At 45.3% G+C, this 13648-nt stretch overlaps 1 protein-coding gene across 2 annotated transcripts; it reads left to right on the forward strand.

Moving 5' to 3' along the window:
* Nucleotides 1-609: 609 nt before the first annotated feature.
* Nucleotides 610-1508, forward strand: LOC123166478 (uncharacterized). Of its 2 annotated transcripts, none has more exons than XM_044584285.1 (2): nt 610-970; nt 1056-1508. In XM_044584285.1, exons 1-2 carry the CDS (start codon nt 840-842, stop codon nt 1420-1422), a joined length of 498 nt encoding a protein of 165 aa, XP_044440220.1. In that variant the 5' UTR covers nt 610-839; the 3' UTR covers nt 1423-1508. The 2 variants fall into 2 exon arrangements, with proteins under 2 accessions (XP_044440220.1, XP_044440219.1); XM_044584284.1 differs by having other exon boundaries at nt 622-970; nt 1050-1508.
* The last annotated feature ends 12140 nt before the right edge of the window (nt 1509-13648 follow it).

Raw genomic sequence — 13648 nt, forward strand, 5'->3', positions numbered from 1 at the left:
CCCGGGTTGTTTGTGCAAATAACAACGTCGATGCAATAGTGTCAAGGAACGACGGGTTCAGTGATGTTGGTTCAACATGCACAGACCACAACAGGGCCTTTTTGGGAGCGTGTCTGCAGTTGTTTTCAATGGCATCTGGACCCAACTACACCAGAAGCACTTACTGCCAGAGAAGCCACGGACGTTTGAGATGATCTATATATTCAACGAATTGATGTTGCCTCGGGTTGCAAGGTGGTGGTATGCTGTAAAGCAAGGAAGTTCTGCGAGCTACGGAGCAATTATCCACGAGATCATTGACCATCCGTCAGTTTTTTATTGTTTGTCATACAGTCTATGAGTTTAGAAGATCAAGTTTTGAAGCTCACAATCTAGCAAAGCATATGCTTTATCTCTGGGACCGTCCGTTATGTTTAATTAGGTCAATCCGACAATTTTTTTTCCGGCTCTGTAAATATTGTGATGGTTTAATAAAAGCTTTGCGAGATTTCTGCTAAAAAGAAGCTTCCACCTGCAGCTTGGTGTCATTGCGTGTGTGTGACCAAGATTCCTCCGTCGCCTTCGTCCGTCAGGTGTCGACAGCAACTGGCCACCGTGATTCCGTACTCACTCACCACCTGTGTGTCGCGCATTTGGCTGGCACATAATCTAACTTGCCACTCGACTCGCCTGGGACGCAAGAGAAGGCGACGACTCTTGAAGCAACCGCTCCTCCCTTCCTCTGCTCTGCACCAACCCCCACGGCCGGCCCCAATCGAACCAGGTGAGGGAGGCTGCCAACTACGCGGGCTGCGGCGGCGGCGAGACCGAGGAAGGGAGGCGCGTCCGGCGGCCTGAAGATGGCCGCGCCGGGCGCCGACGAGCACCGGAAGCGGGGCCGGGGACGGCCCTCCCGCGCCGATCTGCTCCTCAACTGCGACCTGCCCCCACCGGCCAAGCTCTTCGGCCCTCTCCCGACTCTTCTGCACAGGTAAGGCGCGTCCCCTTCACGGATTGGCCGGGGCGCATCGCTCATCTTTCTTGTTTTTTCCCTTTTCGCGCGAGGAAAGAGAAAGACTGGAGAGCGCGGCGGGGACGGACAAGAAGGGCGACGGCGGCAACGAGGACCTGCGGCGGGCGCTGCGGCTGTCGCAGTCGCGGGCGCGGGAGGCGGAGCAGAAGCTGGCCGCCACCAACGGAGGCCTCGCGGCGCTGCTCGTGCGGGACTCGGTGCTGCTCTCGGCGCACCGCCGGTGGGTGATGATGCTCGAGGCCGACAACTCCGCGCTCAGAGCCGCCGGCGCCGAGCCTGAAGATGATGAGGAGGATGGGGATGGCGCCCGGCGCGGTGTCGCGGCCGCGTGGTGGGTCGCGCTGGCGGTTTGCGTCGTCGGCCTCGCCCTCGGCGCTGCTCGTGTTGGACCGAGCCTAATCCTGCTCTGAAATTAAGTTAATTAACCATCCATCCATAGTTGGTTATTACAGTGGTTAATTATGTGAGAATGTTAACATCTGCTTCATGCTCTGCATTGGAACCTCGTGTTGTAGATGAAACAGACGAAATCAGGAGGGGCTGGATAGCTTGCAGGATTGGTAAATTGGCACAGAAGCCGCCATATCCATTTCTGCACGCTATCTATCTATATATTCATGACAGTGACTTGCCTCTTGGAGTACAATTTAGCCATGGCACCAGTGGCGGAGCCAGGATTGGCTAACGCCCCAGGCGAGAAATTAAGAATAAAAAAATACCCCCGCCCCCTTCCCCCACATATTATTTTCAATGCATATAAAAGTCAAGTTATATGGCACAGCTAATAAAAACCCAAACACAATGTTGAATGGCAGTATTTGTTAAATGACGGTTTAACTAATAAAGTAAGACATATTAAAAGACAATATCTAGCATATAAATGATACAAAAGATGGTACCAAATCAAAGGATTGATTGATATGAGGCTCCTATGATTGCATCTTCAATAAAGTAAGACATATGACGCCTCTCCTCCAAGGGCGACTAGGGTTCGTACCGTCCGTCGGCGGCGACGCCGATCTGCCTCGTCTCTCGTGGCCTTAGGTCCATGGGGCGCGGTGGATCCCGGCCCTTGCTGGCGGGAGTACTCCGTTTTTATATATTTCTTTGAGTTTTTTTGGGTTTATGTCCTGCTCAAGAAGGCGAGATATCGACGGCTCTCTGAAGATGGAATAAGGTTCTCCCTGCCTAAACTCCATCCGAATGATGCGTCTAGCATCATCGGACAGCGTGTGGGGGTGTTTCTCTGGCGGATCTCGCATAATTCAGTCGGTGGTTGTCTTCGGTGCGCTTGTCTTATAAGGCATCATTACTACCATCATTGAAGATGAATAGATTGAATGTTTTTCCGCAAAAAAATTATAAGTTTTGAATTACAAATCGGTGCATTTAGGTAAAATTATTTTTTGAACTTAGCAGGTTTAATAACAAATGCAGAATGTGAATTACTAAATCGGATTCCACATTTATGTTCTCTGCAAAACAACAAAACTAAGGAAAAGAATATGAAAAGGGAAAATCATTAAGAATTAAAAATCATGTCTAAATCAAGCATCAAACAGTGGCAACTAGCAAGAGAAATTCCCCGCAAAAAAATCTAGCAAGGGAATTTGGGATTTGAAAATAGTGGCAACTGGCAAAAGAAATCTCTTCATTTAACTAACCTAAGACGGGTCAATTCCTCGTTTCTCGACAAAAGACTCACGTACGCGATGCACTAGCAGCACAGGCCCTTCTGTCTTTCTTGTTCTCGTTTACTTTTTTGATATTGGCCTGGCCAATGGCCCAGCAGAGGGGTAGGAAGTGGGCTGCGCCCAGACCAGCTTTTCTTTCTCGCTAGGAAATTTCTCCAGCCGGCCTGGCCAATGGCCCAGGAAGCGGGGTAGTTAGTGGGCTGCGCCCCAGGCCAGTTTTGTTTTCTCTAGATATATAGGCTGGGAAATTTCCCACGCCCCAGGCCATTGCCTGGGCTGCCTGGGGCCCAGATCCGCCCATGCATGGCACAGTGATCCATGAACGCTGACTGCCACATTTCTCCGGGTATATACAGGCTAATTAATGTCGCAAGGTTGGAATTGGTGGCTAATCCTGGAGGCCTTGTTTGTTCTATTTGGTCTTTCAGCTGATGGTGGTGTCCTTCAGGTCACCTGGTTTCAGCTTATGTTCAGTGTCAGCAGTGTAGCCTTCCTTTGCCAGGTTCATTAGATGTCTTTATCCCTCTGGTTAGTGTCTTCTCGTGGAAGCACATTTTTTTTTTCAAGAAGTAAATATGTGCCTCCATGAGAAGCAAATCCACACTTCTCGTGGAAAGAACATGTTATCTCTCACTTCCCGAGAACCAAAACTGTCCTTCTTGCGAAAACAAATATATGCCTCCACAAGAAGCAAATATGTCATGGACGCACACATTTTTTCAATTTTCGAGAATTTGCAGGAACAAATCTGTGACTCCATAAGATGGAAATATGTGCTTCTCGTGGAAAACACATATTTTTTTCCCTTTTCAAGAAAGACAGTTGTGTTTCTCGCAGAAGCAAATCTGTGCTCCTCGTGAAAATACAATTTTTTTTCCGCTCAAAAATAAAAAAATCCGTGCAAAAAAATTCTCCAAAACCTAGGAAAAACCAATGAAAACAGAAAAGAAAAAAAAACTATCTAAAACCCGAAAAGACGTACAAGGATCTAGACGAAGCACCCAACACACATCAAGAAAAACCAACACGCGACATGTGGCAGTAGCTGGACATACTACTTGGCGTGCTCCTAGGCCACCAAAAATGACCACCAAGGGGCCTCCACTTAATTTTTGTAGGGGACCTCTAGTTAGTTGCTCTCCATTTAGAGGCGGCTAACGCTATTGTACAGTACCCAATCCTAACTAACATTGAAATAAAAAACAGAATTAGAGGATGGGCCGGCCCATGGGAAAGAGTAGCGTGTGTTTAACAAGGAGTTGTAACCTCAAACCCTATTCGGCGATCTTTCCTATTCGCAGCCACTAAGGCATTCCATTAGGAAACTTGTGGACACTTCAAATTTGTTTTAATTTTTATTTATTTTCTGGGTTTTCTTTATTTTTGGGTGTTTTTTCTATTTTATCTCTTTTCCTTTTAAAATTTATGAATATTTTTTTCACAAAGAATATTCAAATTTGTAAAGATTTTTAAATTCGCAAATGATTTTTAAAACCATGATTTTTTTTGAAATTTATGAACACTGTTCAGATTAGTTGACATTTCTCAAAATTTGTTTAACTTTTTTTAAAATTCACAAACATTATTTATGTGGGTTTTATGTATGCGGTTTGTTGTTGGCTTGAATTCTACCTGTTGGCTGTATTTATAAAAGTCGGACATATGCCTTTTTCTCTAAAAAGTATAATGAGTGACACCCAATCTCTGCATAGACAAGATGCACACAGCGACAAAAAAAAGTCTGAGAGAGTATATAAAAATGACAAATTGGCAACAGTAGAGCCCTATGAGACCGAAACAATGCCTATGTTGATGGAGGAGCTGGACCTATCTGAAGATTATGTTGCCATCCATGATGGGTAAAAACTTCTCTGGTCAACTGCTACAACCGCATACATACCGCCTTGAACATCGATTGATATACTCAGTTATGTGTAGCATAGACCACATACGAAGGCAATGTGTATAAATAGTAAATAAATTGCCATTAGAAACACAACCATTTCTACATAGTCAAAACGACCATAATAAAGCAGATGCTCTCACCCAAATTACTGTAGTAAGCGTATTTGGTATTCCGTGAATTGAGTGACCATATATACTGTGAACACTTGTCGGTATATACAAATTGGATGTTATTTCGTTGACTGAGCAAGTAGAACACACAAACTTGTATTTAGGAAAGAGATGTTTGATTCCTTCCTACTACCTTGCCAGTTGCATCGAGCGAGGTTTTCTTTAGTTAGCGCAAATCATCTCAGAAGATACCATATGAAATTCTTAACTTTTAGTAGCCTCTTTGATATTCATGTTAGTTTATTTTTGTCCACTGAAATCCCTGAGTGCCAGAGTGCAGAATGCACAGAGTCAAATGTGAAGGACCCAATCCCGCTCTTGTATCAGGTTAATCGAATCCAAATTGGATAGAAGATGTTGCGATGACACAAGACATGGGCAAGTCAAATGATGCATCGGGAGGAGCTGAGCAAGTGCTCAAGAGAATTATTCTTTTCACATAGGATGCGTTACAAGGCTAGATATTGTTCTCTAAGACTGACATTTCCTAGCCACTTGTCCTCCCTAAAATGTATCTTGAAAACGTCCTTTATCTCGAATGATCCATAGCGGAAAAGATGTTTCTTTACCGCCATGAGATCAGCCAAAAAAATATGAGTTACCAGGCTTCCAATATGTCCGGGACATCGCTTTTTTGCATAGATACTTGTTGCGCAGTACAGTTTGCTAAACACCATCCTCGGTAAGTAGCTTCAACAATTATTTACTAAGTAAGGCAGCATTCTTAACCTTGAGGAAGGAAGGAAGAAATTTTGACCGCCGTCCGTGCTGCTTGGAATGTCTGCAAAGAGATTTCGCCCAAAGATATCCATCATGCGCCACATCTGTGTACACCTTCATATCAGCAAAAAAATCCTTTCTCCTAGAAGAGAAAGAGATTTCACACATTTCAGCTGATTATGTTAGTGTTGTGACTAATCATTAAAACCAGACTTTTCTTCATTCAGCTGACTATGAACACAAACAACAGTAGTAGCATGATAGATTATGCTAACATCAGAAGAGCATCACTATGGGTCTGCGATACCGGGTAAAGTCCAAATCAGGCACCAGTCGCTTCTACGGTCGATTCGTGGTCGAGGGCATTTTTTTCGTGGTCGAGGACGTTTTGGCCACCATGTGTGATCAGCGCTGCTTCCAGCGCAGTGGTCTGGTCCGCGTCTAACTTGAAGAGAGCCCTGAGCGCTGTGACGCCATGCAACAGCTGGTCCTTGAATAAGTTGAATTGCCCAGCTGCTTGATATATCGGTTGCTTCGTAACATCTGAATAGGTTAAATAGCTAACCTACCCTAACATATACATGTACCTGGCCTTGTTACCCCAAAGAAACAAGACTGGTTAGCTAGGTAGCCATCGGCAAGTAGTACACCTCCTCAAGAAATCAATCTGCCTGTAGTGAGCTAGCTCTGTACGTACGGCTCAATCAGCTTCCATCGATTTGTCAAATGTGTGGCTGTTGCTTTCGATGAGCAGTACATAGATGATATTGGCAAGGATTATCGGCCTATAGCTAGTGCCAACAGTCAGTTCCCTCTAATATCCCATGTGGCACCATGCCTACAACAAAATTGTAGACAGCTAACTAAAGATGATGTTTGATAGATAAAATTCACATTCTGATTCCCAACTAAAGCAGCAAGGCAAACGGATAGTGCAGCCTTTGATGGTGAAATATGAGAGGGTATATATGAAGCCTAACGCCAATGAAACATCTACATGGAAACAAAAGCATGTGACAAGTATGACACCAAGTTACACAACTCATGACCACTAGTGTTTGTTATGCTTATTTTTGTGTAAGGGGGCAAGATTCAGTCCTCTCATACTTCTAAATTCTAATTTAGGGAGATGCTAAGGCTCAAAGCAACGGTCATGCATCCATTGCATTGTTATCATGGCCCCTGGAGGCACGAAGAACTTATGCAAGCCGTTCGTTACAGATTTAACCAAGACATGCAAAAGTTGCAAAGGCTATATCGCCATAGTACATTGGGTTATGTTTTACTACTAGATAGGTAGACGTGCTAGATTAAGTTAGTTATAGAGGTGTAGTACATTGTAATTATTTGGATTTAAAAAGATAGGATCACTCATAATGCATGCAGTGTAACGAGAATATCCTTTCTTTCTTTCTCGGCCCGTCTGTGTTTAACAGGTGATGTGAACATGTGAACCAGCGGCGGGATCCACGGCTGCATGCATGGGTCGCAAGACTCAAGCATCAATATCCGTACAAGTCCAAACCAGAGACGTGCCGCATGTGCCCCGGCTAGGTACAGTTAAGCTCCGTACAGGAGACATGAACGAAAAGTGGTGAATTAATGGGGGTCGATCATGGCTGCCGGATCATGGAGCAGGGTAGGGCCAACGGGAGCTCTGTTATGGAGTTATCAATGCCGGCAGGTTCAACGAGGTTCATAACTCCAGAGACACAAGCATCACTATCTGAACAAGTCCAAACCGGTGATGTGCCTCGGTGCCAATGGAGTTAAGCTCGGAATAGAGAACAGAAATGGAAAGCAGTGCTTTAGCAAGAGTCGATCAAGGGTGCCATGCATATCATGGAGCAGGCAGGGCCACCGACGGACGACAGCTTTGTCACAACGTTGGCAATGCTGGCAGCTCGGACAACAGCTCGGAGCCTGGGTGAGCCTTGGAGATTTTGAAACATGGCATGTTTTCCTTCCAGCGGATGTGGATAAAGAACATGAGCCCTCGTCGGAATCGGAGCTAGTGCTCCAACGAGCATTGAAGGCAGAGTCAAAGTAAAATGTATGACCTTGTCAGTTCCTTCTAATATCTTAATTTGCACCATCACACAATAGAAGTTATATTGTACATGTGATGCATAGATCATCGATATGATGTTTGATGGATAAAAGTTGCATTTTGATTCCTCGCTAAATAAACGGATGGTCGTATATGCATTGCATACATGAATGGTATGGTAACATATGGGAGGGTATATATTGAGCCCAACACCCCCAAAGAAACTTGGCAATCATGTGGCAAATATGACACCAAGTAACATGTATAACTCATGAGATGTTCTGTTAATCAGATTATTATTTTTGGGTGCAAAAGCCTTGACATGTCCATGACACTATGTATGTATGTAGCATGCATGAAGCCTCGCATCTAACTTTTGCTTGAAGTTGAGTATTCATGTAGGACGGTGATTCTTAATGAAATTAATTGGAAAATGATTCAGTGAGGTTCATGCAACCAGAATTAATCACCATAACTGAATGTGTGAACCCTTTGGACATGATTTACCCCTTTTTTGCCGAGGGCCTATACTTTGGCGATAGGAGAGAAACTTGCAACGTCGTCGGCCTCGCCCTTGGCAACCTCCTGCTCGGAGATTAACCATCCATCCTTGTTAGAGTTTCAGTGATTTCCTTTTGTAAATCACCCGTTGGTTCAGGCCTAATCCTGCCCTGAAATTAACGGTCCATCAATAGTTTCAATGATCGATATAGCTGGGCTGCTGGGTTACATTGGTTAATTGTGTGAGAATGTTAACATCTGCTTGATGCTATGCATTGGAACCTCGTGTTGTTGTAGATCAACAGACGAAATCAGGAGGGGTTGGATTGGTAGATTGGCCCAGAAGCTGCAGTATCCATCTCTGCACGCTATCTACAGGAGTACAATTTTTAGGACAGAGATCAGGTGACTTGCCCACAGCGAGTCACGCTGTAACTTGAACAACTGAGATCGAGCACTGTAGCAATAAGGCACCGTTGACGATTTCCTGTTCAACCAGCACTGTAGGCCGGGGCACTGTAGACGCGCACTGTAGATATCTCACTGTTCATCTCGATTTGGATAACTGTGGCCTTCAAGTCGTGTTGAATCTGGAAGCTTATCAAGCCTGGCACAGTGAACCATGAACGCTGACTGCGACATTTCTCGGGGTACAGGCTAATTCGTGTCGCAAGGTTGGAATTGGTGGCTAATCCTGGAGGCCTTGTTTGTTCTATTTGGTCTTTCTTTCAGCTGATGGTGGTGTCATTTAGGTCACCTGCTTTCAGCTTATGTTCAGTGTCAGCAGTTTGAGTGAATTGCAAAAAACATCGATATTGAAGGCTAGGGTTGCACAAATCACACTTCTACGGAATTTGCCAAAAATCACTAATTCTGAGCCTAATGTTTTGCAAAAAACACTAGTTGACTGGTTAGACCGTTTTAAGCACGATTATGACAGATAGGTCCTGCTGCACAGGGTGACATGGCAACTTTTTTTGGCACATAGGCCTTTGACTAGTCTCCTCTCTCTCTAAAAAAAGTCACCCCAAGCTGAACTCCCCACGACCACACCCTCCTCTGGATCGGGATGTAGCGACGGTTCTGACGGGCGGCGGCTGCTGCGGACTCCGGCGGACGACGACGAGACGCTGAAGGGACATGATCGACCGGATCTGAGTGCCGGCAGGGGGTGCGGGAGCCCCGGCTGATAGGTCTCAAGCTCGGGAGGTCGACGACAATGGCGGGAATACGAGGGCATGCAGGAGCTCCGCTGCCTCTGCTTGCTCCGGTGCGTGCCCAACTTCCTCCCTGCACGTGCCCGTGCGCGACAGCCGCCGCGGTTGCTCCCATCCGTGCGCCTCCTGTTGCTCCGGTGCACGCCCGTGCACCACCCCGCTCACGCCCGTGCATGGCGGCCGCCGCGGCTGCTCGCGCCCGTGCACCTCCCTACTCACGCCCGTGCGTGACCGCCGCCGCGGCTGCTCGCGCCCGTGCACCACCCCGCTCACGCCCGTGCGCGGCGGCCGCCGCGGCTGCTCGCGCCCGTGCACCTGTGCAGCACATGGCGGGTCGGCAGTGAGGTTGCATGTAGGGCGAGGTGGCGGCCGCAGGCCGTCACCGGTTGGGGAAAGAGAGAGGGGGGAGGAAGGGGGCACCGTCGAGGTCGAGCGAGTTGGAGTTGGCTCAGCTCAACTCATATGAAAATTCGAGCGAGCTCAAACTGAGTGAAGCTCATGATCGAGCTGTAGAACATGACTCGTGCTCAGCTTGTAACGATCTCGAGTCGATCTCGAGCTAGTTTCGATCTAATTGAGATGGTAAAAATTATAAATTTATGGATGAAAAACAAAAAATTAAGGGCAATATGCTGGGAACCTTTGCAAAAATATAGGATATTAAACACATAGTCAACCACGTGCCATAATTAGGCCTAAATCTTCTCTGCACTTAATTAAGTTTTCATGTTCGTTGGTAAATAAAATGAAGAAAAATTATGGACAACATATATGGTAATAAATTATCTTATTTCCATTTTTATGGCATGATCATTTAACATAATGATATTCTGTCGAGCTATCGAGCTAAAATTGAGCGAGCCAACATTGGCTCAAGATCGGCTCGTTTCTCGGTCGATCTACATAAAGTGTTCAAACTCAGCTCGTTTCTTTTCGAGTCGACCTCGAGTCGAGTCAAAAAACGAGTCGATCTCGAGCGGCTCACGAGCCTCGAGCTTTTCTTGCAGCCCTAGCGGCATCGTGATCTTTAGAGAGAGAGAGAGAGAGAGAGAGAGAGAGAGAGAGAGTTGGAGAAAAAGGGGAAGACTAGTCAACACATCTAGGTGGCGTTTTTTTGCCAGCTCCTGACGGGCGGACCCACCTGTCATAATCATGTTTAAAGCAAGCAAAGCGAGTGACTAGTGTTTTTTTTTGCAAAAAATTAGGCTCATAATTAGTGATTTTGGACACAATTCCGTAGAAGTGTGGTTTGTGCAACCCTAGCCTTCAATGCCGATGCTTTTTGCAATTCACTCCAGCAGTTTAGCCTTCCTCCAGGTTCATCAGATGTCTTTATCCCCTGGTTTGTGTCTGGAGTCTGATGTAATCTGTGAGGGTTTCCATTCTGAGACTGGCCTCAAGTTGCCGATCGTGCATGCTCAAGTTATGTAAATGAACTTCAAATGATTCAGCTAGGAGTCTGATCTTTTGGGTGAGGTGTAATGTTAGCTTGCTGTAAGAACATACCTTGATTTCTTCAAATGAAAATAGAGAGGGCGCCATGGCCATGGCCCCCAAACACTATATGCTCTTTCAAAGTCAATTCTGAATAATATACCCCACTCATGTTCTACCGGTGCATCTCGTGAATGATCGGACAACATAGTTAGCAACCATGTTTAGGCCTCATTTGGTAGTTGGGGAAGGAAAATCCAGGGCAACAAAACCCTAGGGAGATATCTTCCTGTGCATATGGATCCTTGCCACGACGGGGAAGATACTGCCACTACCCCAGGTGTCCAAATAGTCAGGGCAACAAACCTCAAACGATGCTGAAATAGAACGTTGCAAGATAAGAACAGATGACCAAAACGATTGGTTCTTCATCAGCCACAAAGACAAGAAGTATTTGACCAGCACGACCGCAAGAGAGAGCGAGAACGAGTCAAGGGATTTCTCCCAGACCTTCTGACACCGGTAGATCTATCGTCCCAGGGAAAGGCCGCGGAAAGCCCAGGGGTGTTCACCCCTCAAGTGCTACCAATTGGCGTCGTCCACTCCTTTGGGCCAACTCATCCCTTGCTTTTCTGAGCCGAGGAGATAGCGAGGATCCCCCAGGAATCCCTTAGAACCAAACGAGGCCTTAGCATATTAGTAGCAATTTTGGCGAAGGTTTTGAAGCTAACATTAAGGAGGCATACGGGTCTATACTGGATTCGCTCAGCCTTCTGAATTTTTGGGTACAAAACAATCTCCCCAATAGTAAGCCTAGATAGGTCAAGTGTTGGAAATATGTCCTCGAGGAAATAATAAATGTATCATTATATTTTCTATGTGCTAATTAAGTTTATATTATTGTGCTAATTGCATTGGTTCTTGAATATGAGATTTAGAGAAAAACTCATTTTTTCAAATCCATGAGGGTTTTTGGATCTCGTGAACATTTTATCAAATTCCTGAAGATTTTTTTAAATGTACTATTTTTTTTAAAATTTGTGAATATATTTAGCAAATCTGAAAATATTTTTTAAATCTTGAACTTTTTCAAACTTGTGAACGTTTTTTGAAATCTGTAAACATTTTTAAATTCATGAACAATTTTGTAATCGAAGAACATTTTTCAAAATTTTGAACATTCTTTTCTAGATCACGATTTTTTTTGTATTTGTAAACATTTTATGAATTCATGAACATTTTTTATGTTTTTTAGTTTGTTACATTTCGAAATGTAGAACATTTTATTTAATTTTGTGAACATTTTCTGAAATATGTTATCTTCCTACAAATCTCATATGGATTTATACATTCTGAAAGTTGACACTAGCTTGTATACTTTGCAACATATCATACCAAAGTTAGTTAAAATAGCACAACGTTTTAGAAATGCTAAGAGAATAATTAAACAAAGTGTTGTTGCCTCTCGTGGAAGGTTTTGAAAAGCTCTTCAAAGATATATATACAATGTGAACTGGCCAGTTTCCTCTAATATCTCAAGTGGCACACCGTGAGAAGAAGAAAAAACTAAAGCTATGACAATGCGGTAAAGATGTCGATTGGTAGATAAGAGTTACATTCTGATCGGTAGGTAAGAAATCAGAGGGCCACACAGAGTTAGTTCAAACAACAATGGTAAAATATGAGAGGGAATATATTGAACCGGAACTTGAAGAAACTTTGGAACAAAATGAAAGCATGTGGCAAGTATGATGTTGAAGCACACAACTCATGAGCGGCTCACACAAGTACACAACCGACGGAGCTCCCGATCTGTTTTCTGCACCATGGGCCAGCCTGGTCTAGTTAACAGTGGGTTCACGACCAAACTGATTAATCAATATTATTCCTAATAGCTTTCCACAAATTCAACTAAATTGCGGTCATGGCAGATGATGAGGGCGTCGTGTCCTTCTCGGGCTATTGTCATTGCAGGTTGCGTCAACACGATCAGGATGTTACGGGGAAAACCACATATTTGGGTCTCCCGGATCAGATGATGACAGTGCTTACGATGGCGTTTTGCCTCATGGGGGCTTCGTTGGAGCAGGAGCTTGCTGCAGGGGGCAAGAGGAGGAGCGGTGTTACATCTATTGCTAGGCCGACGATGGGACTTAGCATCATGGTGCAGTGGAGTGTCGCCAACGGGTGCGTGTGGATGGACGTGCGCAGGCTGGAGGCGTTGTTTGACGTCGTGGTGACGTCAACGGCAGATGGGACTGTCTATGCAATGATCCCTCTTGAGGATGAGACGGCGGAAGATGATGGCGGCGAATCCTAGAGCGTGCGCATGCGGTGCGTGTTGTGGGACGCCTAGACAGGTTGATACTCTCAGATTGCCAGACAGGCGGCTTCTTGAGGCCAGTGGATTAGATGGTGTCCATTCATGCTGTCACGGCACATTCTTATACTTGTATGTGTAGCAACTTTGTTCACTTCGAAGGTGGCTTTGGGTGGATCTTTGTGCTCATTTTGTGGACTCTAATAAATTAATAAAGATGACTGCATGCATCATTTTGATGCAGAGACCGAGGGTAATCTTTCCTTTCGAAAAAAAATATCCAAATCATAGAAGTATACTTGAAACTGCCGTGCACACGACGTTTACTGAACGATATGCCCACGATACTTGAATCGAGCGGGGTACAAGTGCTGGCCAAGTGAATCCATGGCTCGCAACGTGTCAGCCGTAATCGGCCGCAGTTTTGTCATTCGCATAGCAGCATACAAGTATCCTCGTGCAGAATCTGAAGATTCTGGGAGTAGGGCAAGAGGGGTGACAACTCCACGGCGCAGATGTACTGGATGCCCCCGGAGATCATGCACACGAGGAACAGCCCGGTGAGCGCTACAGGTGTTGTGGCCGGTCTGGCCTGGTGCCGCCATCCATCTGCTTTAGGTTTAG

Source organism: Triticum aestivum, chromosome 7D, assembly GCF_018294505.1.
Source record: "Triticum aestivum cultivar Chinese Spring chromosome 7D, IWGSC CS RefSeq v2.1, whole genome shotgun sequence".
NCBI lineage: Eukaryota > Viridiplantae > Streptophyta > Magnoliopsida > Poales > Poaceae > Triticum > Triticum aestivum.

What these genes read in the sequence shown, in the direction of transcription:
- LOC123166478 (XM_044584284.1), top strand. Translation starts at nt 840, where the DNA reads ATGGCCGCGCCGGGCGCCGACGAGCACCGGAAGCGGGGCCGGGGACGG. An exon ending in CTCCCGACTCTTCTGCACAG is followed by an intron (nt 971 to 1,049) that starts GTAAGGCGCGTC and finishes GCGCGAGGAAAG; the next exon opens with AGAAAGACTGGAGAGCGCGG.